At 40.2% G+C, this 25,639-nt stretch overlaps 3 protein-coding genes across 3 annotated transcripts in view; 2 read left to right on the top strand and 1 right to left on the bottom strand.

Moving 5' to 3' along the window:
• The window catches only part of LOC130166102 (uncharacterized), a 28,619-nt gene extending 14,450 nt beyond the window's left edge, over positions 1 to 14,169 (bottom strand). Inside the window, exons 1-25 of the mRNA XM_056371445.1 lie at positions 13,908 to 14,169; positions 10,979 to 11,077; positions 10,261 to 10,279; positions 10,063 to 10,099; positions 7,092 to 7,214; positions 6,530 to 6,729; positions 6,347 to 6,450; positions 5,363 to 5,475; positions 4,718 to 4,939; positions 4,518 to 4,592; positions 4,147 to 4,388; positions 3,686 to 3,767; positions 3,441 to 3,584; positions 3,120 to 3,322; positions 2,909 to 3,018; positions 2,642 to 2,760; positions 2,364 to 2,534; positions 2,249 to 2,280; positions 1,513 to 1,610; positions 1,313 to 1,335; positions 1,189 to 1,210; positions 1,058 to 1,085; positions 886 to 970; positions 612 to 758; positions 296 to 507 (exon numbers count right to left, since the gene is read on the bottom strand). Of these exons, the coding sequence (XP_056227420.1) occupies positions 296 to 507; positions 612 to 758; positions 886 to 970; positions 1,058 to 1,085; positions 1,189 to 1,210; positions 1,313 to 1,335; positions 1,513 to 1,610; positions 2,249 to 2,280; positions 2,364 to 2,534; positions 2,642 to 2,760; positions 2,909 to 3,018; positions 3,120 to 3,322; positions 3,441 to 3,584; positions 3,686 to 3,767; positions 4,147 to 4,388; positions 4,518 to 4,592; positions 4,718 to 4,939; positions 5,363 to 5,475; positions 6,347 to 6,450; positions 6,530 to 6,729; positions 7,092 to 7,214; positions 10,063 to 10,099; positions 10,261 to 10,279; positions 10,979 to 11,030 (2,663 nt within the window). The 5' untranslated portion in view covers positions 11,031 to 11,077; positions 13,908 to 14,169. The remainder of the gene's footprint in view (positions 1 to 295; positions 508 to 611; positions 759 to 885; positions 971 to 1,057; positions 1,086 to 1,188; positions 1,211 to 1,312; positions 1,336 to 1,512; positions 1,611 to 2,248; positions 2,281 to 2,363; positions 2,535 to 2,641; positions 2,761 to 2,908; positions 3,019 to 3,119; positions 3,323 to 3,440; positions 3,585 to 3,685; positions 3,768 to 4,146; positions 4,389 to 4,517; positions 4,593 to 4,717; positions 4,940 to 5,362; positions 5,476 to 6,346; positions 6,451 to 6,529; positions 6,730 to 7,091; positions 7,215 to 10,062; positions 10,100 to 10,260; positions 10,280 to 10,978; positions 11,078 to 13,907) is intronic.
• A 2,137-nt stretch (positions 14,170 to 16,306) lies between these two features.
• ears2 (glutamyl-tRNA synthetase 2, mitochondrial) lies at positions 16,307 to 22,803 on the top strand. The gene is made up of 10 exons (XM_056368052.1): positions 16,307 to 16,655; positions 17,285 to 17,440; positions 17,605 to 17,794; positions 17,910 to 18,060; positions 18,381 to 18,702; positions 18,902 to 19,010; positions 19,652 to 19,805; positions 20,016 to 20,146; positions 20,239 to 20,374; positions 22,487 to 22,803. Exons 1-10 carry the CDS (start codon positions 16,544 to 16,546, stop codon positions 22,580 to 22,582), a joined length of 1,557 nt encoding a protein of 518 aa, XP_056224027.1. The 5' UTR covers positions 16,307 to 16,543; the 3' UTR covers positions 22,583 to 22,803.
• A 2,523-nt stretch (positions 22,804 to 25,326) lies between these two features.
• The window catches only part of LOC130163535 (ADP-ribosylation factor-binding protein GGA3-like), a 29,319-nt gene continuing 29,006 nt past the window's right edge, over positions 25,327 to 25,639 (top strand). The window contains 1 exon segment of the mRNA XM_056367810.1: positions 25,327 to 25,492. Coding sequence (XP_056223785.1) covers positions 25,450 to 25,492 — 43 coding nt within the window. The 5' untranslated portion in view covers positions 25,327 to 25,449.

Raw genomic sequence — 25,639 nt, 5'->3', positions numbered from 1 at the left:
GTTGGATGGAAGAAAAATGGAGACACGTTTCTGCTATTGTTCAATCTTTACCACCGGTGATTCTAACTTAAATAAACTTTGGCCTGTAAGTGACACAAGATGAAAGGACATGTTGTAACCTAAAATTTTGGAGGCCAGTTGCACCTCACTTTAAGGGCTCTGAATTATATCATCTGATTTAATTTGTTCTACTTCTGTTAATCTAGAGTTAGCATGTAAGCCAAAAACAGTAACGTAGATATAGACATAAAGTGTTCAAATGCAGTATATCCATGTTATTGTGGCACTTGCTTACATTTGCTGGTATGACTGACAGCTGAGGTTCCTGCGGGTCAGACAGTGCAGAAACCTTCCTGACGCAGACGGCAGGAATGCGCTCAGGCGCTCGGAGAACCACTTCCTGATCTCACCGCTGTCCATCAGCTGCTCATCAGTCAGCATCGACACTCTGATCTCCCCAATCACATCCAAAACCTCCCTCGCTGATGAACCAACTGTGGTCATAGACTGTGGGGGCGAGGTCAATGGTTTGAATACTGACATATCACTATCAATTTATATATTACCTGGAGGTGTAGACTCCATCATTTGAGGTTTAAAAAGCTACTGACCATGTTAGCCAGGATGTCCAGAGCGGGGTTCAAGACAGAGGAGAGTTTAGTGAGCAGCATCTTCCACAGCACTTTGGAGTGGCTGCTGTTTCCGGGCAGGTTACACTTCAGGAGAGACACCAGCTGATTGGCCGTGAAGTTCTGCAGCTGTATGTGTGAGAAGATTAAGTGGCCATTTAGTTATTTAGCCAAATAGGCAGCAAGTTGCATAAACGTTACTGTCAGAATGGATCCGACTCAGTATTTTTGTCATTACAAGCTGATTTTAACCCACCTGAGCACATGCATAATTCTCCAAGGTAAAATTACAGGGGACATCCATAGAGGCTGATGTGTTCAGGTAAGACTGTAGTTCAGAGCTGTGAATACATGTAAATTAGCATCTGTACAGAGACTACTACAACAGTTCTGATGATTCTGGATGTAAATCATTAAAACATTAATACCTGTTGATTCCCCTGCAGATGTTTGTGGCTGTTAAACAATATCAAAAGAAAGAATTTAAATGACTTCAGCTCTAAAAACACTTACAATAATATAATGAATGGTTAAATGAGACTTATCAAAAAGCTCTTACCATTGAATAGGGTCACTGGGCACTGTGAATGACAGATTTAATACATTTAAAGGAAAATACTGAAGGAATTTATCACTAAAAGTCAATCAAAAGCTACAAAGTAGAAAAAGAAAAGAAATCTCACCGTGATGTTCTCCGGCACACACGCTGTTCAAATGGAGACAGGAGATATTCAGTCAACTCAACTTATGTTGTGTTTGTGAGTTAACTGTATAACCCTATGTTTATGGACAGTCTCTATGTGTGTGTGTGTGTGTGTGTGTGTGTGTGTGTGTGTGTGTGTGTGTGTGTGTGTGTGTATGTGTGTGTGAGAGAGAGACTGACCATCTGGTGCAATCCTGATCAGTTCATCTATGCCAGCCCAGGTGAGCGGCTCGATGTCCGCGGGCAGAGAAGGTATGGCGCCGTACAGTCGCACAAAACTGACACACAAAATAACAAAAACAAACATTTAACTAGAATTCAAACCGCTCATATCAGCATTATCAAAGCAGCACAATCCTTTGAATTTTTTTTTCTCATGACATATGTCAGTATTGTGATATAAAAATAAATGTACTGGCCCCATTACACGCTTTTCTACTCTTAACGATCACCCAAAGAACTCTATCATGGAAGAAACATCGACCTTTACAGCTCTTTTCTACCAAGTGCGTCATTTCACACACTGAGCGCACACCTGGAACACTTTACAATGTGAATAGGACGACCCGGGAATCGAACCACCGACCTTTCAATTAGTGGACGGCCCACTCTACCTCCTGAGCTGCACAGCCACCTCTCTCATTCTGCCTATCTTGTTAACCTCGGTCTCGTTAGCCTTGCCGGCATCAGATTAATTTTAACTTGCCATAGCATGAAGAACACAGGTGCAATTAATAACATTAACGATGATTCAGTTCCAGCAGTTACTGCAATGGAATAATTCGTTATGTTATTGGTCAGACCTGCGTCTGACAAGTCCGCTGTGAAATAGGTGTGCTGGGTTATTGTGATTATGTGATGTGGAGTGAATCACCAACACCAGGGGTAAGTTATAAATCCTTTTGAAAGTACTCACATCTGTTTGTAGACCTCGCAGGGTGGACTGACCTGAGAAATGAAATACTTATTTATAATTAAACCAACAGAACAGGTAAGTGTTTGCTGAATAATTGTCATATCAAAGGTTTTACCTTCATGGCGAGCTGAACCAGGTAGTGTAGCACCTCTGGTAATTTTTCAGGGGACTTCATCAGGAAGTCGAACACTCGGTTGATAACAACGTCTTTCTCTGGAGGAGTAGGAAGAGGCAACAACAGCATCTCTGCTATTTGTTTTGGAGACAAGAGCTGAAGAACCTCCAGCTGGACAGGAGACAAGACAGGACAGACATTATTCTCAGGATGCTTGAAGTGTCCCTTCAGTTAGTTCAGATGAAGTATTTTGGCATGTTCAGGTTCTCCAGACTTACTCCAGAGAAGTTGGAGTTGAGTTTGTAGAAGTCAGTGACGACGGCGAATCTCGAGAAGAAGCCAAAGTTGTTTTGTAGCCACTCTGCACTGTGATTGGCTGAGGAGACACACTGTGGGTCTGAAACATATGCAAAGGAATTAACCACATGTCCTGAACCTTTTGTCTTAAAATTACTTTCTTATTCATGAGCAATAGGAAGCAAAATAAGCAAAGCAAATAGTACGGCTTGTCTTTACCTCCATACGATTACTCTCAGGTTGCTTACCAGTGGTGTTGTGATGCATCAGGAAGGAGAAGATGAAGTGCTCATAGATGTTACGACTGTACATTGGATCGGCATCCATGAAGGTCATGTGTCTGCTAAGAGCTGCGACACTGCACATAACAAGACAACGACAAAACGAAGATTACTACACTAAACCGTGTGTGTGTGTGTGTGTGAGGAGAAAGAAATCCTCTAAAGCCTGTGACCTCACATGGTTTGGTAAACGGGGCAGGAGAAGTTCTTGGTGCTGAGGCAGGAGAGGAGGGCTGGGGGTATGTTAGGCAGGAGGGGCATCAGTTTGATCTGGAACCAGAGCTTGATGAAGTTCGGGTCCTGGAGGTGTTGCTCTGTCAGAGACGGAGACTCCGCCTCAGCAAAGATCTGCTGAAAGTCGGACGCCACCTCGGTGAAGTTCTACAGGAGGAACACAGGAAGGAGAGAGCACTGATTTTAGTTTTTATTTTAAATGTGAGGTAAAATGAACAAACTCAGACAGATAGATAGATAGATAGATAGATAGATAGATACACACCGCTGTGGACAGCTCCTTGATCAGTGAGTTCAGACGTTCTGTCAGCTCCATAATCAGCCTCATGACATTCGCCTCGGACATTGTCAGGTTGGTACGAGCAGCACAGTGCAAAACGTGGGCCACATTTTCCACTGCATTAGTAAGCTGGTAGCAAAAAAAAGGCACGTAGGAAAGGTTAAAAAAAAATCGAAACATTCAAACTTGATTTAAGTTAAAAAAAAAATAATAATAAAATGAAGCCTCACCCCACAAGGGCTCTTATCGAGGGTGATGCTACAAACATCCTGGATTTCAGAGGTTTCATTGTCCTTAGCGTTGTCCAGATGGCTGCACGGAAAAAAAAGCACATTATAATACAGAAACATAGACAGGCTGACCTGTGGTGGACTGAGGGGACTGATGTGCTTACTTAAAGCTGCAGTTAATGATTTTTGGCCTCTAGTGGGCAGAAGAACTCAGCAATGAGCCGATAACACCACAGCCTGACGAATCTTCAGCTTATCAAGTTATGGTGAACATGTTAGCAACAAATTGCTTTTACACATCCAACAGAAACATTTGCATTCATTTGGAGTTGTGTTTCTGGGCAGCTGAGTCCAATATTCACTTCCCTTTTGACTTTTCCACCAACTCCTGAAAAATACAGAGTAAGGCTGTGGTGTGAGGTATGAGGAAAATGCTAATTAAATAGGTTAGCTTAACTTACAACAGTTCGTGGAAGGCGAGCGTGATGTTTTGATGCATCAGGGCTTCGTCGTTTGGCAAGAACCTCCGTAACAACGGTATCACAACCTGCCGATACCAGTCCTCCACATTCGTCACATCAAATGTCTGAGGCTCGGGAAGGACAGACATGTTCTGCGGCCTGTAAACGTTTGCCAGCTCGGCCAGAGTCCAGTTGAGCAGGAACTGGGTCAGAGTGGCACTTCTTATTTCTGACACGTTTCTCTGACACATGAAACAAACCAGATCAAGAGTCACTTGGCAGGATTATGTGGTTTACATACATCTGCATGTCAGTTTATGTGGTACGTGTGCATGTGTACGTAATGTATTGGTGTATGTGAGTGCTTGTACCTCATGTGTGAAGGACACAAAGTTATGAACGAAGCTCCCAACGGGTCTGAAAGCCATCATGAACCCGTTTACAACCTGTAAGTGAGACACAAGAAGTGATGAAAATTGCTATTTAGCTGGATAATAACAGATTTTAAAGCTGTTGTACTTGAACATTAAAGACGTGGCAGCACCTATAAATCCATGCTACATTATAGTACCTCTCTGAAGTTATTAGTAGGGGGTGGAGGACTGATAGATAGATATCCAGGGCTCGTCCAGTTGTGGCCCCCATCAGGGCTCATGGTGGGAGGAGGGCCAGAGCCCCCTGTCAACAAATTGTGGAAGACCAGGGTTAAGGTGCTGTTGTCCAAACCTGCGACCTCAGGCCTCATCAGCAGCTCGGCCTTCTGCGCTGGAGACAACAGGTGAAGAACCTCCAGCTGTGGTGGAGAAATAAACAAGAGACCGAGAATAAGAGAGAGGAGGAGGATGAAAAAGACATTATGTTTCTTCTTCTGTTCATTTTATATTGTACTCTATTCACCCTCTGTCTGAAACTCTCTGATAGAGCTCAGGGCTCCTTAATCAGAGCCCAGTGTGCTCTGATTGGTCAGATTGGATGTTACAGAGTTACTCCCTTTGGTGTAAACTTGGATCCTTGTGTAAGGAAAAACTCAGAAAAGCATGACATGTTTAAGTGCCTGAGACTTCAGTGTAAAAAGCAGTTTAAGTTCACCAGTTATTACGACATGAACTGCTCTGTGAAGTGTCTCTGGAGAGAAACTACTACAAAAACTCTCCCCGCTCTGTTGCTGTGACGTTGGAAATCATATGGATCTTGAAGAAAACTCAAGTTAACTCACTCCACTGAAGACCATGTTGAGTGTTGAAAAGTCCTTCATTCGGGCCATGGCTCTGAAGGTACCGAAATTCTTCATCAGCCACTCCTCGCTGCTTTCCCCTGGGCTCACACAACCTGTACACACATTACACACAAACACGCAAATTAAATGAGATAAAGAATCTTTTATAGTGTTAAAAAATCTGACGTGGGTTTTGGTCACATCTGATTGCAAGAAGACAAGAATAAGCGCCGCCTAGCCTTGGTTCAAGTCAAATGTGTCACTAACCAGAGATGGCTGCACCCTTCACATTATCCACCATCTTTTATTTTTTTGCAAAACAGCTGTTTTCCTAAGTTTTCAATCCAATTATCACAATTTTGTGCATAACAATCTTGGATGAGGCAGGAAAAACATATCATTTGCTCTTTGGTATATTATGCTGTTGCTGTGATTTGTTGCAAATCTTTTGTATGACTTGAATGACTCAGCAGAATTTTATTAAATTCTGCCAATATTTGTCACTACGGCAACATTATATTAATCGCCATAAGTGAATGATTGTGAGTTAGACTCAAGCATTTTGCATAATTAACAGTAAAATAACTCATCATGGCCGCCAGTCGTGATACAGATATGAAAACAGAAGATTATATTTACAGCACAGCCCGCCTCCACAATGCACCAATATACACTTAAGCATTTTCATACTTACATTACATGTATTCAGAATTTTTTTATTCAAATTTTGTATTCTGCATATTTGTTTTTGTAACTCTTACTTTTATTGTAATTGTAATTAGTAGTTTCACACTAGCCTTTTTAACACAGTCAGCCCTGTATGTCAAAGCACACACTAAATGAGCATGTGAGTAAGTAAAATCTTTGAATCTGAAATTTTCGGAGCATTTTCTGTGATTAAAGGACATTAGAGGAATGTGCAGTGGAGGTAGGCTCTTTGTAAATAACTTCCAGTTAATTAGAAGTTAGACTTATAAGCATTACCAGCTACGCCGTCTCCAGACAGGAAGGGGTACATAAAGAATGTGTAGATCCACTTTTGTCTGACTGGATCCATCTCAGAATAATGGTGACTGAGCTCCCTCACCCTGTAAGAAAAGATAGGATGGTGAGAAGACGCTGGGGTCACCGATACACACTGGCAGACAGAGGCAGAAATAGACATACACAGTCTGGTAGGTGGAACAGCTGAAGTTCTTGGTGCTGAGGCAGGACAGGAAGTGTTTGGTGATGGATTTAAGCAGCGGTTTTATCTTCACTTCCAGCCACATCTGGACCAGGGCTTCATTCTGGAGGGGGTCTGCACCGGGCTTCAAGTCCAGTGCCCCCTGCAGGCTGAGAAACGGCACTCCTGTCATGCTGGACCTCTGTGATGGTGGAGATAGAAGGATGTAATAAAAAAATTTTAAAAATCAGTATGTGGGGTAGAAAGACAGTTGATTTTTTTATGTTATGTAGATAAATGTGTTCCCTTGAAAAGCTACTAAAACACGTAGGCAAAAACATGTGACATTTAACCTTCAGTATCACAATAGTCTTTCCAGAAGACTCACAGTCACTGCACTACTGATCTGTGACAGTCTCTGTGTAAGTCTGACTGTCCCTCCATGAGAATAAAAACAGAGACAGCATTACAGCACCAACTGGTCAGGTTGGAATCTGTGGCAACATTCCTCCTGTTGCATGTCTACTTGCACATTCCTGTGCTGCTCCTAACATTGAGCCGTACCATGAAGGTGTACACATCCATTGTTGCCTCAAGCATGCCTTTCAGCCTCCGCATGTGCTCTCTCCCTGTGTCTGTCGATGGTAATCCCACACACTGGAGGAAGTGCGAGGTTGAATCTGGCACCTTGGAATGAACGACAAGAGGAGAACATGAACAATAAATAAACAATATGATATTGTAAAGCAAATAACAAATCCTATGTATTAGGGAGGATATGCAGCTTCTTTTCAACTGAAAACATTTACAAACAGAAACTATGTCAAAGTTCATAACTACTGAGCTAACAATGAGCTCATAACATGGGATTGAAATGTGCTATTTTATAACATCAAGTTTCCATGAAGCTAAGACTGATTGTGGCAGATTGCCTGATTGTGTACTCATCTGGCTCATACAAACTAAATTACCAAATTTCAAATTTGTCCACATTTGATTTGTTTTTTTGTGATAGATTTTGCTCATTCAGGCAGAGACTTAGCTCCACATTAGCAGCACTTGCATTTGGCCCATGGTAACACAAGGTGTTTGCAGCCAGGGTTTCCCTTTTTATATAAACATATACAGACAATATCCATGAACTTGTACAAATCTGCTTCACAATGAGAGGGAATAAATTCTATCAGTTGGTTTCAACAAGCCAGGGAAGATTATGGCTGAATGTTGGTTTTAGCCCATATATCGCTGCCAGTATCATAAATCTGGCAACTAAGCATGCTGAGTTAAAGCCAATCTTTTACCATTCAATTTTAGTTATCTGGTTATACACACAATTTTTAGGGAACAAATCTGAATCACAATGAAAGGCCATTATGAGTGTCAAATAAATTAAAGCACATGCTGTATATCTACTACTACTAAGAACATAAATGTGGTTAGTGAACTAGTTAACATAGGCAATTAACCTCTTTAAGCTAGCTAGCCACATTTAATATTCACTAAGCATATTAACTTAGAAGTATAATTAATTTGCAACATTATTATTTTAACACCCACAGTAAATAGCACAATAAAACAGGACCTGAGAGGCATGAAACAGACACACCTAACAACTAATCCTCCTTATAGTATTTGAATTCCTGTGATCAGCTTGTTTAATACACTTCACTTTCTTACTTTCAGAGTTTCTGAATTAGACTGTAAAGTATCTATGAATGAACGCTAATGTTAGCTAGTTTCTAACTTTAGCCTAAGGTTACAGTTTAGCTAACTAATGTTAGCTAGCTTATAGTGCGCCCTTTCGTTATAGTGATGGCTTGTCATTTCATTATCAATATACAAGATCATGGTCCTATATTATTTAATTTAGCAAACACTGGTGCTCAGTTATGAGCAGTGAGACAATGGAGGATTAGCTGTGTAGAGATATGTTTTGACATCAATATACAGTTTATTATTTCATTTTAAGATGCAATTGAGTTTTAGTCTTTTACCTTTTTGATATTTTCTATAATAAACAAACCCTTTGTTTCAAGAGTTTTAACTGGTTGGGTAATTGAACAATACTAACAACCACGTGTGCCGAAGTAATTGTATTAAAAGTGTTGGAAAGTAATTGAGCACATTTATATTAACTACTGTACTTAAGTAGCCTACAATTTTGAGGTACTTGTACTTTACTTGAGTATTTCCATTTTATGTTACTTTATATTTCTGCACCACTACATTTCAGAGTTTCATTTTATAACTCGCCTTCTGAGGAAAAGTACAGGTATGATTAATAATATTAATAATATATAATGTAGCTTTACCAGGCTAGTCCTGTTTTACATTCAGGCTCAGTGACATAGACCAGTGATACACTGAAATGGAACAAAGCCATCGTTAATTATATTAATGACACCTGTGCTTTTCCTGCAATGACAGGTCAAGATGTCAGCTGTGAAAAAAGGCCTAAAGAATATTACAACAAGTGTCTGGTGTCTTTGTAACTTTGTAAATTCACATACCAGATGCGAAAATGAAAACATTAAGAATGGAGACTGTCAGCAAACTCTGACAGCTTTAAAGCTGATCGCTAATCGCCTCATCATACCGCCAGACATGCTGGTGCATTAGTCATGAGAACTGCAAAATCATTGTACACCAGAGGTAGAAACAGTCAAACAAAAACACAACGGACAAAGATGAAAAACAAGTTGCACATCAACAATCTTGACAAATCTCAACATGACAGGCTACCACACACTGGTATTCACTCCAGGCAGGTCTATTTTTGGTGTTTCTGTCACGCAGCTCACAACTGTGAAGTACTGCATGTGTTGATAAACTCTGTTTACATTTTATTTTATCAAGCTCAGTGCAATAACTGGTGTTCGAACTGATCTTGATGCTGTTGTGTGATTTGGGCAGCTTTGTGCATTCAAATTATGCCAAGAATCCTGAGACACTGAGGTCACATGCAAAATGTGTTGTGGTAGCAGCCATTGTGGTCCTCTCTTTGTTATCACACTGAATCACTCAGTCCAATGCCACTATTATAGATCTCTTGTTATCATTTGCCCCTGACCAGATTCTTTGGAGTTGCTGCTTATACACACAGTGCTTCAGGTAATTTCCCCTCAGAATCAGATCAATTACAACTTAAAATATTCTGCTTTGAAATAATGATAAATGCTGAAGCTGCTCCAGTGACACTGAAAGTGACTAGATTGAATAATGGAAACAAATCCAATGAAAATAAAACCAAATCCACATTGAATCACCATGGCAACGTCATAACTCATTCGAAGTTGTCTTATCATCGGTTATTAAGAAATCACTCTGAGTAATAGTCTCCAATCGACAGATAAAATCAGAACATGACGTTCATACCTGCAGCTTTAGGAGGGATTTGATTATGATCATAAATCTAGATTAATCAACAAAGAGATGCAGATCTTATGATTTTGAACTGTTTCTGGGGCTGAATTTCTTTTTGGCATTTTGTTTCACAATAATGTGAAATACTTAAGTGTGTGAAGGGTTCACTCACCTGGCCACAGGTTTCTTCTGTAGTGCAGGTTTCATTTCTGTAAATTTCCATCGGTGAAGCAACAAGACGAGCATTTAAAGACAAAAGATTCATTTAATTTAGAACAGGGCGTAATCTTTCTAAGTGGGAAAGACAATTTTATTCACCATTGGCTTTTGTATTAGAAATGTTTTTTCCATTTCAACTTTCGGATCTTACCTTCGTTCACTTGATGCCTCTGTAAGAAGAAGACAAAGGTCGTTGTTAGAGCTGACACAAGAATCTGAAGTTCAGCTATAGAGTTGGGCCTTCAGTGTTTAGGATATTTCTATCATGAGGCGTTGTATTATTATTATTATTATTATATTATATGAGATAATGATTGTTTATGCTTGTAATATAGTAGCATGTGACCAGTCTTTGAAAAGTTTTGACAGAAAGATGAACACATTGTTAATTTTGGTCTTTTCAGAGGATTTGTAAAGACTGTCTTTATCCTGTTAACAAAGAGCAAAACCAACAATTCTTCCCTACCCTGTCTTTATCAATCACAAGGTCCTACATTTTACACTTTTGCTGTGTTTTGTTTGAGGTGTTGATCCATAAGAAGATATATTTGTGGTTTTATTTTACATTTCTGTGTGGACTGAGCACTTTGATATTTTCACAGTATTAATATAGAACCTAAACCTGCTTTATAATAAAAAATAAAAAAAAAACACATGGAAATCTCACTTTATACAACATGGGACCTGTAATATTTTTTGAACAAAAAAAGATCTATAGCACAGAGCTCGAACTACCAGGCAAGCAGTATCAGATATTAGCTACATAGATAATACGTAATAGGATCAATTCATTGGTGACTTTGAATTTTCCTTTCGGACTGTATGTTGACACTTATACATTAGAGAAAAGACACAAAATCTGATCTTACCCAAGCAGCTCCCCAGGAGGTAAACGAGTAGGAATAGGTAGCGTGATCTCATGATGTGACAAGTCTCATGGGATGACAGGGCTTTGTGGTAAAATATCACTGGGGAGGGAATCAGAGGAAGCAGGTGACACAGTAAGCTACTACACCAACAAGCACTACAAGGTGCAGATGGATCAGCAGCCTGAGTTAGAGATGTTTTCAAGGTTTGTAAAAAAAATAAATCATAGTTCTTTCTTAATATTAAAGTTAAAAAAATCATATGTAAACAACGAACACAGTATGAAATAATTGATTTCATGTAATCATTATCAAAGAGGTATTCCACTTTTTGCTCCTTTGAAATTATGGCAAAGTTTAATATATTACATAAGTTTGTTCCTTTCTTTCTTCAAAACACATTTTTAGCCCATTGTTGTCTAGTCACCGTCAACACTGTTTAACACTCATGCACTTTGTGCATTAAAGCTTGGAGCCTTTTGACAGCAGATAATAATCTGGGAGTGGCTGCTAGATAGTTTACAGTCAGTGGCACAAAGTGACCTTTAACATAGCGGTACAAAAGTGATGAGACAATAGATGCTTCAGAGGAAAGAATGCTGAAACCCTGCACCCTTTACCTCAGAACAATGGACGCAGCCAACGAGCACATGACCGTGGTTGAAAAAATACATATTCTATAAAATGTTGCTAGAGCACATTTACTCTCGCTAAGCACTCGCAACAATTAGTTTCCTGATTTTCTACTGATCTGTCAATGTTAACTGGAGCCAGCATGTTTTTTGAGACACACAATGTTTCAATGAAAGGGAGTTCAGGGTAAAAGGTCTTGTGTGTCTCGTTGTATAGAAGTTGTTAGGTCACTTCTCTCAGCGTCTGTCATGGTAAAATGATAACAACTAATGCACTGATTGTTTTGCTTTGCTTTCTTTTTAATACACACACGCACACACACATTTTTTTTGTCACTTGGAAAACTTAATGTGATCCTTAACTAACCCTAACTTTAACCAGAACTACAACATGTCGAACCCCAACCAACACCTAAGTCATGAAGGAGATTTTTTACTATACCAACAGGCCATACTGTGTTGTACTGTGTGTATACTGACGTATACTGACAGAGTTATCTGTTCTGAAGAGTGTGAGTTAGTCACAGCAAGTGGGTATTTTCCAAACATATAAATCTATCAATGAACAAACAGTAGGTGGGTCTCCACAATGTCTGTGTGAGCAGATTTATTCATTCAATTTTAAATTTTAAGGATAAACTCTTTGAGCTGCATCATCTCAGTTTCAAGGGAGGGGTCCTCAGGCAGAAATTAGGCTGTTTGTTATTTTTTTGTAGCAGGTTTTTATTCATCGATTTCTTCAGATGATCATCAGAGAGTTATTTGTTTGCAATATATAAGAAATTCTTGTTTTACAAATTATTTACCACTGCTAGAGCTACACACAAAATCACGCACACACTGATGAGTTTCCTCTCAACACTTTCACCCAGTTGAATCTGTGTTATGTATTGCAACATACTGAAAGCTCTTGTATTAAAATAAATATTTGGTCAAAGTTTAAGTGTTTGTTCAGGCTCATTCATCCTCCGCGCCCATTCATAACTCTGGCAGGTGAAAGACAAACACTGTTTAGATTATTTTTGGATAATTTGCTGTTACCAAAGCTGGAGATTAACAGAAGTAGTGTGAAAATACTTGAAAATGTTTGTCCAGTAAGGCTAGTTAAATTACATCACCCACATCCACACTCATACACACAGTTAATACATAATTCCTTTCCTCTCAGTGTTTTATTATTTTTATTACGTAAGAGGATGTTAAAAAAAAATTAAGTTTAGACAAAATAAAATCAAACCTAGTTGATCAGTCCTTTAATTTGTATCAATGTTAAAGGTCACTTTTAGTTTAGAACTTTTGAAATTTGAAAGAAAAGTAAGAAAAGAAAATGATGGTGCAGCTACTTTGTTTTTGTTTTGGTGTTTTTTGGTACAAAGGCAATTTATTCCAATTCCTGGCACCACAAGAAAAAGCATATCTCCTCAAGGACTGAAAATAACTACAGTTGTGAGGTACTGTGAGGAATTTCTATTTGATCCTACTTTTTACTTCTGCTTCACTGCATTTCAGGAGTAAATATTTCAATTTTTACTCCACAACATTTAGATTTTGTTACTTACAGTCGCTTAACAATTAGACATACAATCAAAAATCTGATGCCAATTCTGTACGGCTCGAGTTACAAACAAAAGTAATAAGATTATAATCTTACACTTGATTCTTAATACTTGCTACTGCTTTTGCACTTTTACCTCAGTGAAATCTTTAAATGTAAGAGTTAACGTCTTTTTTTTTTTACATTTAGTAAATGATCTGGATACTTCTTCCACAACTCATTTGGTCTCTTGCAGTTTCAAGCCAGTGATTTAGTCATCTGAATAATCTGTAATACATTTATTATTCTTTGTCCTAATGGTTATTTAGAAAGTCACATGTATATTGTATTATAAGGAGCGTGCATCTCCTTATAAGCTTGAACACTCTCCAACCCAGTTTAATGAGGTAGAGCTTATTCCCACAGCTGAAATCCCCAAACGGCACGTTGTTGCCAGAGCTGCACACTCATACAACAAAAAAAAAGAGGCCAGATTATGGTACTCTAAGTGATCATTTGTGAGTGATTTTCAACCTTATCTGTTTGTAAAACCTGCTTTTTATAAACCATTAACACAGTAGCATTTGTTCTCTCTTTACTGTTAAATATGAATCAATATCAATCTACATGAGTAGATCCATCCATGATAAGCACATGTAGAGACAGGATAACAAGATGGTGATGTGATCCTTTAGGATGCAGTGACAGATTTCGCGTGGATATAAAATAAAATAACGACATGACACATCAAAACTGAATCTCTTACCAAATCTTGTTTGTGGCTGGAGTCCGTCAGGCGCTGTAAAGTACCGGCTGGTTAGACACTCTCTCCTGACACCTGAGACACAGGTGTACCAGTGAACTGTTGAAGGGTGTGTTTTCTTGTGACGACAACACAGTTAATGCTGGCTCTTCTGCTTTAGGCGTGTACTATACAGCCACTGCTGCATTCAGGTATACATTATGTACTTAAGAGTGTAGGCTAGATATATGCTCAGCTTTTGTGTCTATGAATACTCATGTGAAAGAAAGGTAGACACAAAGTATAAAGTTACACCTGATCCATGTTCAGCAGGTTCCACCTCCCTAATATTTGTTTTCTGGATATATAAGCCTCTAGCTTTGTTAATAATACAGCAATTTGGACTTGAAATTTGAGAGAGCCAATCATGTAGTGTTTAACTTAGAGATCACATGGGCTAAATATAGATTTGTTTTCAACTTTAGACAGCTTGTCACAGAAACTCTTCCTTTTCTGTGGTTACATCACATCCATCCCAGTAATGATGTCTTGGCACCAGAGTAAGAATTGACTATAAACACTTCAACCGCAGATGAAGAATCTCTTTTACGGCTTCAAAGGTTTGTCAGTCGGCTTTAATCCCTAGAATTAGACATAAAACTTCAAATAATGAGCAAGAAATGACTTTAAAATCTAAAAGTGGACCGCAAACATCACATGCTATTCTCAAAATGGAGAGACGTTGGCATTCATGTGTGCGTGTGGCCACACACTCTCAAGAACACACAAACACACATACCCTGGCATGCACACACACATCAGGTTAAACTGGTTTGTTAATAATCTTCAAACAAACTGAATTCAGTATTAGTGATTCATTCAGCATAAAGGTTGACTGACTCTTGCAGTGAACAGAGCCCCAGCCATAAATCATATTACAGGGAATGGATTACTAAAAAGTAAACTGAAGTTTATTCACAATTTGATCAAGGAGGACTGGTAATACCAGTATGTTTACAATCGCAACAGATGGCGTATTATTGATATATTAAAGGTTATTCAGTGCCACAGTGCTTCAGATGCTCTGATCTATTATGACTTTAAAATAATCCTTTAAGAACTTTAAGATTTATTATAATTGTTTAGAAATTACAAGCCAAAAATATTGTCTTTGAAAGAATATTAAACAAATGTAACCAACGTGTTTTACCTTTTTGTGTGTGTATTTGTGTGTGTAAATTGGAGATCTCCAACTTCCAGAGTAGGAATAGTTAGGTATTTGGGGAGATACACTTTTGTAACAATTTAGCAAATAGTCTCTCTTTGGTCTTGATGATATGTTTTTGTTCTGTTTCAGTTTTTCAGAAATACAAGTGGGCTAATTCTTTTTCTGTTCATTAAAGCAGTGGTCAAAGTTCAACAAATTTGAAGCGTGAAAACGCCAATAGTCATGAAATGGTTTTTGAACAGCTTAAAAAGAAGAGATAGTGATATTGCAGTTTTGTATTACTGTATGTAAAGAAACTGACACTAATTTCTTAAAAATCGCTACAGCAGAAAATGTATTGTTTATTAAAGAAATAACTCATGTGATGAAGTGACTTGGCAAGAACCTTGTTTTTGAAGTGTTTTCCTTCCAGCTCTGTATCATATGACATTTCCCTCGACTTCCTCTGCTATCACACAACTTAAAGTGGTGTCTCCTGCCACCTTTTGTCAGCTCGTCAAGTTGTTTTGTTTTCTGTACTGTGGGTCTGACAGTGCAAACTTTAGAGTTTCCTGCAGATTGTTATGGCTGTCTGTGACCAGCTGTATCCTGACTTGTGGTCGACCAGCTCCCAGCCTGAGGTCTTTAGTCACCTCCCACTCTACACCTTGTGGTAAGTTTGATTGCCTGTCTTTATGATCTTCAGATGTAAGTCTTCTCCTTTAGGTTTCTTCTCAGGTCTCTACTCCGTGCTACACTTCACCTGCTCCAGTCAGCCCCCTGATCCTCTCCAGTTTGTAAAATATGTAACTAAGATAATGTCTAATGGCATCACTGTGATATTATAAAGGGGGGCTTGACAAAGCTCTCTCCAGAGCCACAGAAGACATTATGCAGCTTTTTTATTCACAGTTTGTTTTCACAGACTGAATATTCTCAGTGACTAAGAGATTGATTTTTGAGCTCACTTGCAGCAAGTTGGCTACAAGCTACAAAAACAAAAGGCACCAAAAAAAGAAACTGCAAACTGAGACATTCTTTTTCTCATTTTATTTAAGACACTTTTAATATTCAAGACACTTTAAAAAATATAATTTAAAGTCAACAATTAAGTGTGTGAAGTCTATCTTTAACCAGTAGTATAATTAAATCTGTAGAAATAACAACACTCTCCGCTAGGTGGCAGTATGCGCTTCGTGGCTGCTGAATTCTTCTTCCGGTCTTGTTTCGACGAAGGATGAAATTATTCAATGGACTATAAACATGTGTGACCCAATCATTTGCAGCTGTGATGTGAAGCCTTTTTTGCAGTAATAGCGTTTAGTTTTTATTGTCTTGTTGTCGTCTGTTGAAATGCAGTTTCGGTAACCGTCGCACGGTGCCCGTCACGTCACCGGTGTGACCGTTAAAGCGCGTGCCCTCTCGGTGAAACACCCAGAGACCTTCTGTCATCATGTCGTTGTGGCTGAGGTCATGTCAGCGGTGTTACCTGAACGCCGCTGTCAGAAGATGCTGCTCCACGGTTCACGGGGAGGTGAGGGTCAGGTTTGCACCCAGTCCCACAGGTAAGGTCCTCACAGAAATACACAGCGTAGCAGAACTTATGGTTCTGTCTACATCTGTTTAAAGTTTGCTTTTGTTTTACCACAACACTGTTGAGATCAACAAATCACCAACGACAGACCAACAGGTGATACATTCACTGAAGACCAGTCAAATACATCTTGAAATTATAGTTTTTGGGGAAAGCTTAAGAATGTGCACATCACATTACTGACCGGGTTTAATGGCCTGTCTGAGAAGTGGCAGCTGTAACATCAGTTACATCAAAAACACAAATGGACCACATAGACCTCAAATCAAAACGAAACACAAAATGACTAAAAATAGAAGGAAAATTACTACAAAGTGATGCGAAACGACCACAGAGAGATGCAAGATGACCACCAAGAGGCACAAAAGAGCTACAGAGAGACAGAAAACAAAGAGACAAATGCTGACTCACTGTCAAATCTTACTGTGATGTTTTAGTTAAGGGAGAGATTCTCAACTATGATAAGTCAAGTGAACAAGCCCTATTCAGTTCATGTGAAAATATTTCTCTTTGTCCTGCATGTGAAAACCAGCCTCTTTTTAGATATCTATTTGTATTTAGGGGTTTGATGTTCTAACAATACTTCGCTTTGTGCTGCAGGCTTCCTGCACCTCGGAGGCCTCCGAACTGCTCTCTACAATTACATCTTTGCAAAGAAGTATGGAGGCGTGTTCATCCTGCGGCTGGAGGACACGGATCAGAGCAGACTGGTACCAGGAGCAGCAGAGTCCATAGAGGACATGCTGGAGTGGGCCGGTAGGAAGCGCTGTGGTTGTGAATTATGACTGCAGGTTTTATTTATTGTAGATAATCGCTGTTAGGATCATCAGCTGTTTTGTCTGTATATTATAATAAAATAATAATAATCTATATATTGTAAAGGTTTATTAATTTAATGGCACCATTTTCACGTCTGCCAGGTATACCTCCAGATGAGAGTCCCCGTCGAGGCGGGCCGGTGGGTCCGTACCTTCAGTCTCAGAGATTAGACCTGTACAGTCAGACAGCCCAGCAGCTTGTCAACAGTGGTCACGCCTACCACTGTTTCTGCAGCCCACAGAGACTGGAACTGCTCAAGAAAGAAGCTTTGAGGAGCGGACAGACTCCAAGGTGACTAAATACCGTGAACAAACATATTCTCGCAGACTTGAAGATAACATGCAACCAGACTTCAGGATGGTTTTGTCAGATTTAAAACATTGGCTGCGTTTCTCATTCTCTGCAGATATGACAACAGGTGTCGTCACCTTCGGGCCGACCAGGTCCAGGAGAAGCTGGCTCAAGGAACGTCGCATGTGATCAGGTTTCGTTTGGACGAGGGCGTCGAGCCTTTTCAGGACCTGATCTTTGGATGGAATCGTCATGAAGTGGCCCAGGTCGGGTTTCTGATGATTGCACTGTTTTGAATGTGCAGCACCTGAAATGTCTGTAGACCCTCGTCTCTTTGATTCAGTGGGACACACACTAAATGATGTAGGATAGAGTAACACATCAAATGAGGTGTGATGACTATTTCTTCCCCAATTTCTCAGATAACTTTTAATTGCCATTAAATTTACTCACTACATTTACTATGGGAAATTTAATTTTAATCCAGGATCTCTGATGTTGCATCATGATTTAACAAGAGTTTTAGTTTAAGAATAAGTTTGTCTTTTTTGATTTAGCTTTTCATACCCTCTGTCCTCTCCTCTAGGTGGAGGGGGACCCTGTGGTGATCAAAGCAGATGGGTTTCCCACCTATCACCTCGCTAACATAGTAGATGATCATTACATGAAGATCAGCCATGTTCTGCGGGGGTCTGAGTGGCTCATCTCCACCTCCAAACATCTCCTCATGTATCAAGCCCTTGGATGGAAACCACCCACCTTTGGACATCTGCCGCTCCTGATGAACAAAGACGGTAGTAAGCTGTCCAAGAGGCAGGGGGATATATTCATCCAGAGCTTCCAGAGAGACGAGATCCTGCCGGAGGCTCTGCTGGATATCACCACCAACTGTGGATCTGGATTCAGCAGTGAGTGAAGGAGAAGTTATCAGAGAGGGAGGATAAAGAGACAAGAACACGATGAATTAGTGACTATAAAATTACATTTATTTGGATGCTTAAATTGTATTTAAGGTTGAACCTGGAGATAGTGATTGAAAAAAAAAAAACTGTGTGAAATCAGATCTGAATATTTATTGTTATTTATTAATATCATGTTGCCTTACAGCCAATCGAATTGGGAGGAGGATAGATGAGCTGATATCTGAGTTTAATCCTTCAAAGATCACAACTCATTCGGCCTTGTTAGACCTGGAAAAACTACCAGAGTTCAACAGGTAAGTCAAAACTCTGTCCTTCCCTGTATTCCTGTCTTTTTTGTCTGTTTCTTTCTTCAACTGTCTCTCTGTCTCTGTCACTGAGGCCTCATCTGGTCCTAAAGTGAACATTATGTTTACTTGGACTGACCACCCAGCAGCACTTTGTAATAACTGTATCACAATGTTTTATTCCATTACAGTATATAAAAGCTTTTTTACTGTAGCATTGTGTGTACTTTATTAGATAAATTACGTACAGTATTAGCAGAGCTGCCCAAAACCCCTTGTCCAAGAATAAAGCTCGGGACAAGATGCTTCAGAGCTCAGTGTTAACGTTAATGATGACAGGCTAATGCTATAAATGCAGAACTAAGTACTGGATATCATAAACTGCTGCTGTACAGAGGATAAACCCTTTTAGTTGCAGTCACCCCACAGTCTTTCCTGAGGTCAAAGTTAAGGATCTAAAATCTGCAAAGTTGTCCCTCAATCCAACAATTGTGTCTTTGAGCTCTACAGCCTCACAAGGCTGCTAGCATGTCTTGCTAAAGTAAATTTAGCTTTTTGTGGTTCAACCAAACTGCATGTGGTCAAATTGTTTGTTCTTTTTAAGTTATAAAAGTCACAGTTCATATCTGTAATGTGTCCGGTGGCGACAGAATCCACCTGCAGCAGCGTATCGAAGACGAGGACCAGTGCGTTCTGCTGATAAAAGATCTGCAGGAGCAAATCCAGCAGGCCTACGCAGCAGAGATCCAGGAGGATGAAGTCCTGCATGAGGATTATATCAGGCGGGTGCTGCAGCTTCGCAAGGTAACCTTAAGAGCATACTTACAAATGTGTTTGCATGCTTCAAAACATACACACCACGCCCTCACCGTGCTAAATGTTAGTTAGTGTGTTTGCTTACTCAGCACTTTGAGCCTAAATGCAGCTGATGAAAACAAACTACATCTCTTCTTTCTCAGTACTGCTCTCCTGTCTGTCTGTAATACTGAAACTATTCTCTTCCCGTCTCGACAGGGTCACATATCCTCCCTGAAGGAGCTTGTGAGTCCTGATTATTCCTACCTATGGGTGCGTCCTTCTGTCTCCAGCCAGCAGGTGGCAGCACTCACTGCAGAAGCCCAGCACATTGCCTCATTAGTGTTAAAGTATGTAGTGTTATTAACGCTCACTGTTTTCACTTTACTTTACACCTACAGTTTGAGCAGGATTATGAGCATTTCTGTGTCTGTGCGTTTAGATTGATAGAGGAGCGAGGTGAGGAGCTGACGGTGGATCAGCTCAGTAAAGATCTGAAGACTCTGGCTAAACAGACGAAAGCCACAAAGTACAGAGAAGTGATGAAGCTTTTACGTCTGACTCTCAGCGGTCTGCAGGTACCTCAAGACATCGTGTTCATTTTCATGACTGGTGGTGATGTAAAATCTACAGGGTTTCCTGTGTGAAACTGGTTTAGTTGAGGCGGGAGGTGTTGAACTTTAAACTAACTTTAAAGAATAAGGCCAGCCATGTTCCACATTTTGATTATTGTCAATAAATCCCACGAAAACAACAATGAATATTATCCTAATAACAAGTATTGTGTGTGCATCCAGAACCTTGGCTTACTCCTCTGCACCACACTGCTGCCTTGTCGTCTATTTAAACACATCATTAAATTAAAACATGCACTGGGTGACTGTTTCTTCATCATGAAAAATACGGGCACTGTGTTTATTTAGAAACAGATCCACAGACTAATAACAGCTACGTCTTTCACAGTGTCAATCGCTGTGAGCGTTATTATTTGTGAAGTTGGCATTAGAAATTGAATTGGTGTGTGGGAATGTCCAGACCGTGTGATGCTGTCAGTTTATTTTCTCCCCCCTGAGGAAAGTGTCCAAACACTCTGGGCTTGAATGTCCCACTCATTGCAGCATCTAGATTCTGCCTCAGTTCATATTACTGAGCGCTGACTGCAGCTGCTCCACCAGTCTCCCGTAGTTCTGTTCGGGGTGAGAAATGCCTCGCTCGCTATCGGTCGATGAGGAAACATCTTTGTTCCCTGTCGCCCTCTTATCACGTCTCTGTTGTATCTCCTCTCTTCTGATTACTCCAGCTCTTACACAAATCCATCACATTCGACAGTTTCTTCTTGTGCGTCAGACATACATACTCCTCATATCGATCAAGGGAAAACAAGGGAGCTCTATGGCACAGGGGAATAAGCTAAATCAGATTGTGGATACACACAGTACTTGTTAGTTGATACATTTATTGTTGTTTAGGTGTTTTGATGGGATTTGTTGACAAATGTTGAAAATCACCAGACTCATCCTTTAACCCAGAGCTTCAGCAGCTGCTGCTTGTGTGCTGAGTCATTCTTCACACATCTCCAGCTGTGTGTGACTGACTGAGCCGTTTGCCTTCAACATTTCCTGACTGACAAAAAAAAAACAGATTAAGTGACATATGATGTTTAAGCCTGATGAATCAGTCAATCCTGATCCTCCTCAGGCTCCTTTCTTTTTCATCTTGGAGCCAAACCTGGAGACATTCACAAACTAGATTGTGATATGCAGCAAAAACTGCCCACTTGTTAATCTCCAGCTAGAACCGCGTCGAGGTGCTTTTCAGATTGCGTGACCTACATAACTTATTCTGATGAGCCAATTCTTTGACAGCACAAGAGTTTCTGTTTCACAAAAATTGGTCTCGGACAGGCTAATCATGGTAAAAGTGAAGTATTCTGTTCTGGGCTTTAGCGGAGGTGGTCATTTACTAAATGTGTGCAGGCGGACTCTGCAGAAACACGGCTGCAGGAAACCCCAACTGTTTTTCTAAAAGTCCTTTTTTATTGCTTTTTTAAAAAAATATTATTCACAATATAGGTTGCAGTTATGTCTAATCCCAACAATGACTTTAGTCACTCATCATACCTTCCCTGGATTATATGAATATAAATAAATAAATGGACAGTCCACTTTCAGGGAGTCTCACTGACGTCGACTGCTCTGAGTAAACAAATCAAACAAAGAAGAACATGTTTGTCTTTGACTGGTCTTTACATACTGACTCAAGAACATCACCTGCACTATGATATTTTAGTATAATTTTAACTCTGAGGAACTAATAACATCACCTGATCTTTTTTTACAGCTCCATTGCGACTTTCATTTCTGCAGTTGTATCTTTCAAATGTGACCTCAGCAAATTCAGTCATTTTTTTTGGCTTCAATAATCACAAAAAGACTCAGTTCCTGCTGGACTGTTAAAATTTCACGTGTCCCTTTTTTTTCAATTTCCATCCATGGCATGACGAGGTAAACTCTAAAATAGATTTTTAAAATGATAGTAATGACTAAAGCCTGAGAAATGCCACCACAGTAACCCTGTAGGGATATGGAAAGAGGAAGTTGTTTCTGATTGCAGTTTACTGTCTGTTGCATTACTTGTCTGGTTCGACACGCATAACTTCACTGACCACCTCTTCTTCCTCTGATCTGCAGCAAGGTCCCAGTGTAGCCGAGATGATGTTGTCTTTGGGGCCTGCAGAGATCAGCCATCGATTCCAGAAACTTATGCTGCTTTCAGAGACGAGTTAAAGACTGGACCACCTGCCAGCTCGTGGCTGGATGTCGACCTGAAGACGAGAACTGGTGTTGAGGACGTGGCCTGTATGTTGAGAGTTAAATGTTTAACCTCACACTGATTCTGCCAAAGCTAACTGGGACACATTTAAAATGAACTGCACCCCACTGGTCATAAGTTAAATAATACTCGAATTATTTGAAATATTTTATAAAACAATGGAAAACTAATTTTACACTCATGATGTGTTTGTTTTATTCATGCTGTGACACTTTACTGGACCAGGAGACGCCATCCACTCAAGGTTGGGAAGTACCTTGGTATTTTTATGCAAATTATCCTGTGCTTTACTTCAGAAGAACAGTTTTAACGAACCCCATTCCACAGATGTATTGTACAGTCAAAAGTGAAAACTATTACAAGTCGTTAATTATTATAATTACTATTGACTTTCTCATGGATCATGTACAGTGGAGGAAGTAATTATTTAATCCCCTGCTGATTTTGTAAGTTTACACCTTCACAAAGACATGAACAGTCCATAATTTTTATCGTAGGTTTATTTTAACAGAGAGACAGAATATCAACAAAAAAAAAAAAAAAAAAACATTAAATAAAAAGGTAGTAAATTAATTTGTATTTGATTGAATTAAATAAGTATTTGATCCTCAAGCAAAACGTGACTTTGTACTTGGTGGAGAAAACCTTTTTTCTTTTAGTTGGTCACCAGGTTTGCGCACATCTCAAGAGGGATTTTGGTCCACTCCTCTTTACTCTCCAAATCCTGAAGGTTTCGAGGCTGTTGCTTAGCAACTCGAAGTTTCAGCTCCCTCCACAGATTTTCTATGGGATTAAGGTCCGGAGACTGGCTAGGCCACTCCAGGATCTTAATGTGCTTCTTCTTGAGCCACTCCTTTTTTGCCCTGGCCGTATGTTTTGGGTCATTGTCCTGCTGGAAGACCCATCCACGACCCGTCTTCAGTGTTCTGGCCGAGGCCCGGGAGGTTCTCATGGTACATGGCCCCGTTCATCGGCCCTTCAATGCTGTGAAGTCTTCCTGTACCCTTAGCAGAGAAACATGACGAGTCGAGTTGATGCCAAAGAGCTCAATTTTGGTCTCATCCGACCACATCACATTCTCCCAAGCTTCTCTGAATCATTCAGGTGTTCATTGGCAAACTTCAGACGGGCCTGTACACGGGCCTTCTTGAGCAGGGGGACCTTGCGGGCTCTGCAGGATCTCAGTCCATTACAGCGAAGTGTGTTACCAATGGTTTCCTTGGTGACTGTGGTCCCAGCTCCCTTGAGATCATTAACAAGCTCGTCCCGTGTAATTCTGGGCTGATCCCTCACCTTTCTCAGAACCATCCTTACCCCACGAGGTGAGATCTTGCATGGAGCTCCAGAGCGAAGGGCGACTGACTGTTATCTTTCTTCCATTTTCAAATTATCACGCCAACAGTGGTCTCTTTCTCATCAAGCTTCTTGCTGATGCTCTTGCAGCCCATTCCTACAATCTTGTCCCTGACGTCCCTTGACAGCTCTTTGGTCTCGCCCGTGGTGGTGGAGAGGTTTGAATGGAAGAGATTGATTCTGTGACGGGTGTCTTTTTATACACATAACGAGTTGAGACAGGACTAATTTAACTGCCTCATGGGCACATAACCGGTCTGTGGGGGTCAGAATTCTTGCTGGTTTGTAGGGGATCAAATACTTATTACACTCATTCAAATACAAATTAATTTATAACCTTTATTTAATGTTTTTATTCTGGATTTTTTGTTGATATACCATAAAATTATGGACTGTTCATGTCTTTTGTGAGGGGGTAAACTTCAAAATCAGCAGGGGATCAAATAATTATTTCCTCCACTGTGTATTTGATTTTAAATTACTGCCTAGCTGAGCAACTGACTGATGATCTTAAAATGAAGCTAATTGATCCCTATGAAGCAGGGGAGGCTATAGGTAGTTAACTGGTACTGTGGAAGTCCAGACAAGATCTTGAAGACCAAGAAAACATCTGGATAAAACTGCAAAAATCAAAACGCCTATATGACTGCAGAGGAGCTGCAGGAAGGCTCCACTGACACAGGAGCGGTGGCGCACCAGTCCACTGTGCAGCGTTGATGCACAAATAAGAGTCAACATGGAAGTTATATCAGGGGGAAACCTTACCTGTGACCTCACCACAAAGGTCAATGTCTGAAGTCTGGAGCATTTGATGAAAGGAAGACCTTGCCAACTGTTAAACATGGGGGTGGGAGTATTCTGCTTTGGGGCTGTGTGCAAACATCAGTATATTCTGATGCAAAAGAGACACAAAGTGAACATAGAGATGCAAAATGAACACAAAGAAACAGCAACTATGAAGTGACCTTTTAAAGTGACGTAAAACGATCAAAAACTAACACAAAAATACAAAAAAAAAAAAGTGACACAAAGTGATGCAGAACAACCACAGCAGAACAAAACAACTAGATATAGATGCAAAATAACAGACACAATTTTGGACCGGGGGCTCTCTGGGGTGTAGGAGGTTTTACCTGTCTGTGCCCAGGGAAACATAATCTATCAATACTTTAACCTTTTTTTTTTTTTTTTTTAACTTTCCACAGCTGATACTTACTACTACTGTTCATATAAGTTGGTGGCTTCACGGAGAACTTCAGTTTCTGGTTTACAGCGTGGTGCAGATGTACGGGTGGGGAGGGGCGGGGGCGTGTGACATATAAACTGGTTAGTGTGTCAGGAGTGTGACTGGGCGTGAGTGTCACATGTCGCCTCCGTGAGACAAGCGGCAGTTTGACACCTCCGCCTCCCACAGACAGACTCTCGGATTAGCGGTAAATATCTCTGGACCTGCAGGAGACGGACGGTGATGGCGACCGGTGACAGCTCGGCAACTTTTGAGTCATGGCTCAGTAAGTAAAACATGTTGTTTTTTTTGGTTTTTTTTTTTACTTGTAAATCGGACCTAGCTAACGTAACGTTATCATGTCATATCTGAACCAACTGTCGCTGCTCTGTTAGCTAACGCTACGTTAACCGTCAGCTGGACTCAATTACCG

Source organism: Seriola aureovittata, chromosome 3 (genome assembly GCF_021018895.1).
Source record: "Seriola aureovittata isolate HTS-2021-v1 ecotype China chromosome 3, ASM2101889v1, whole genome shotgun sequence".
Lineage (NCBI taxonomy): Eukaryota > Metazoa > Chordata > Actinopteri > Carangiformes > Carangidae > Seriola > Seriola aureovittata.
Note: the sequence above shows the minus strand (reverse complement) of the source record. Positions and strands in the feature narration are given on the sequence as shown.

Excerpts from the sequence above, each read along its gene's own strand:
- ears2 (XM_056368052.1), top strand. The coding sequence starts at position 16,544 with ATGTCGTTGTGGCTGAGGTCATGTCAGCGGTGTTACCTGAACGCCGCT. Across the intron at positions 17,795-17,909 it reads AGGAGCGGACAGACTCCAAG|ATATGACAACAGGTGTCGTC; the intron begins GTGACTAAATAC and ends CATTCTCTGCAG. Across the intron at positions 20,147-20,238 it reads ATTGCCTCATTAGTGTTAAA|ATTGATAGAGGAGCGAGGTG; the intron begins GTATGTAGTGTT and ends CTGTGCGTTTAG.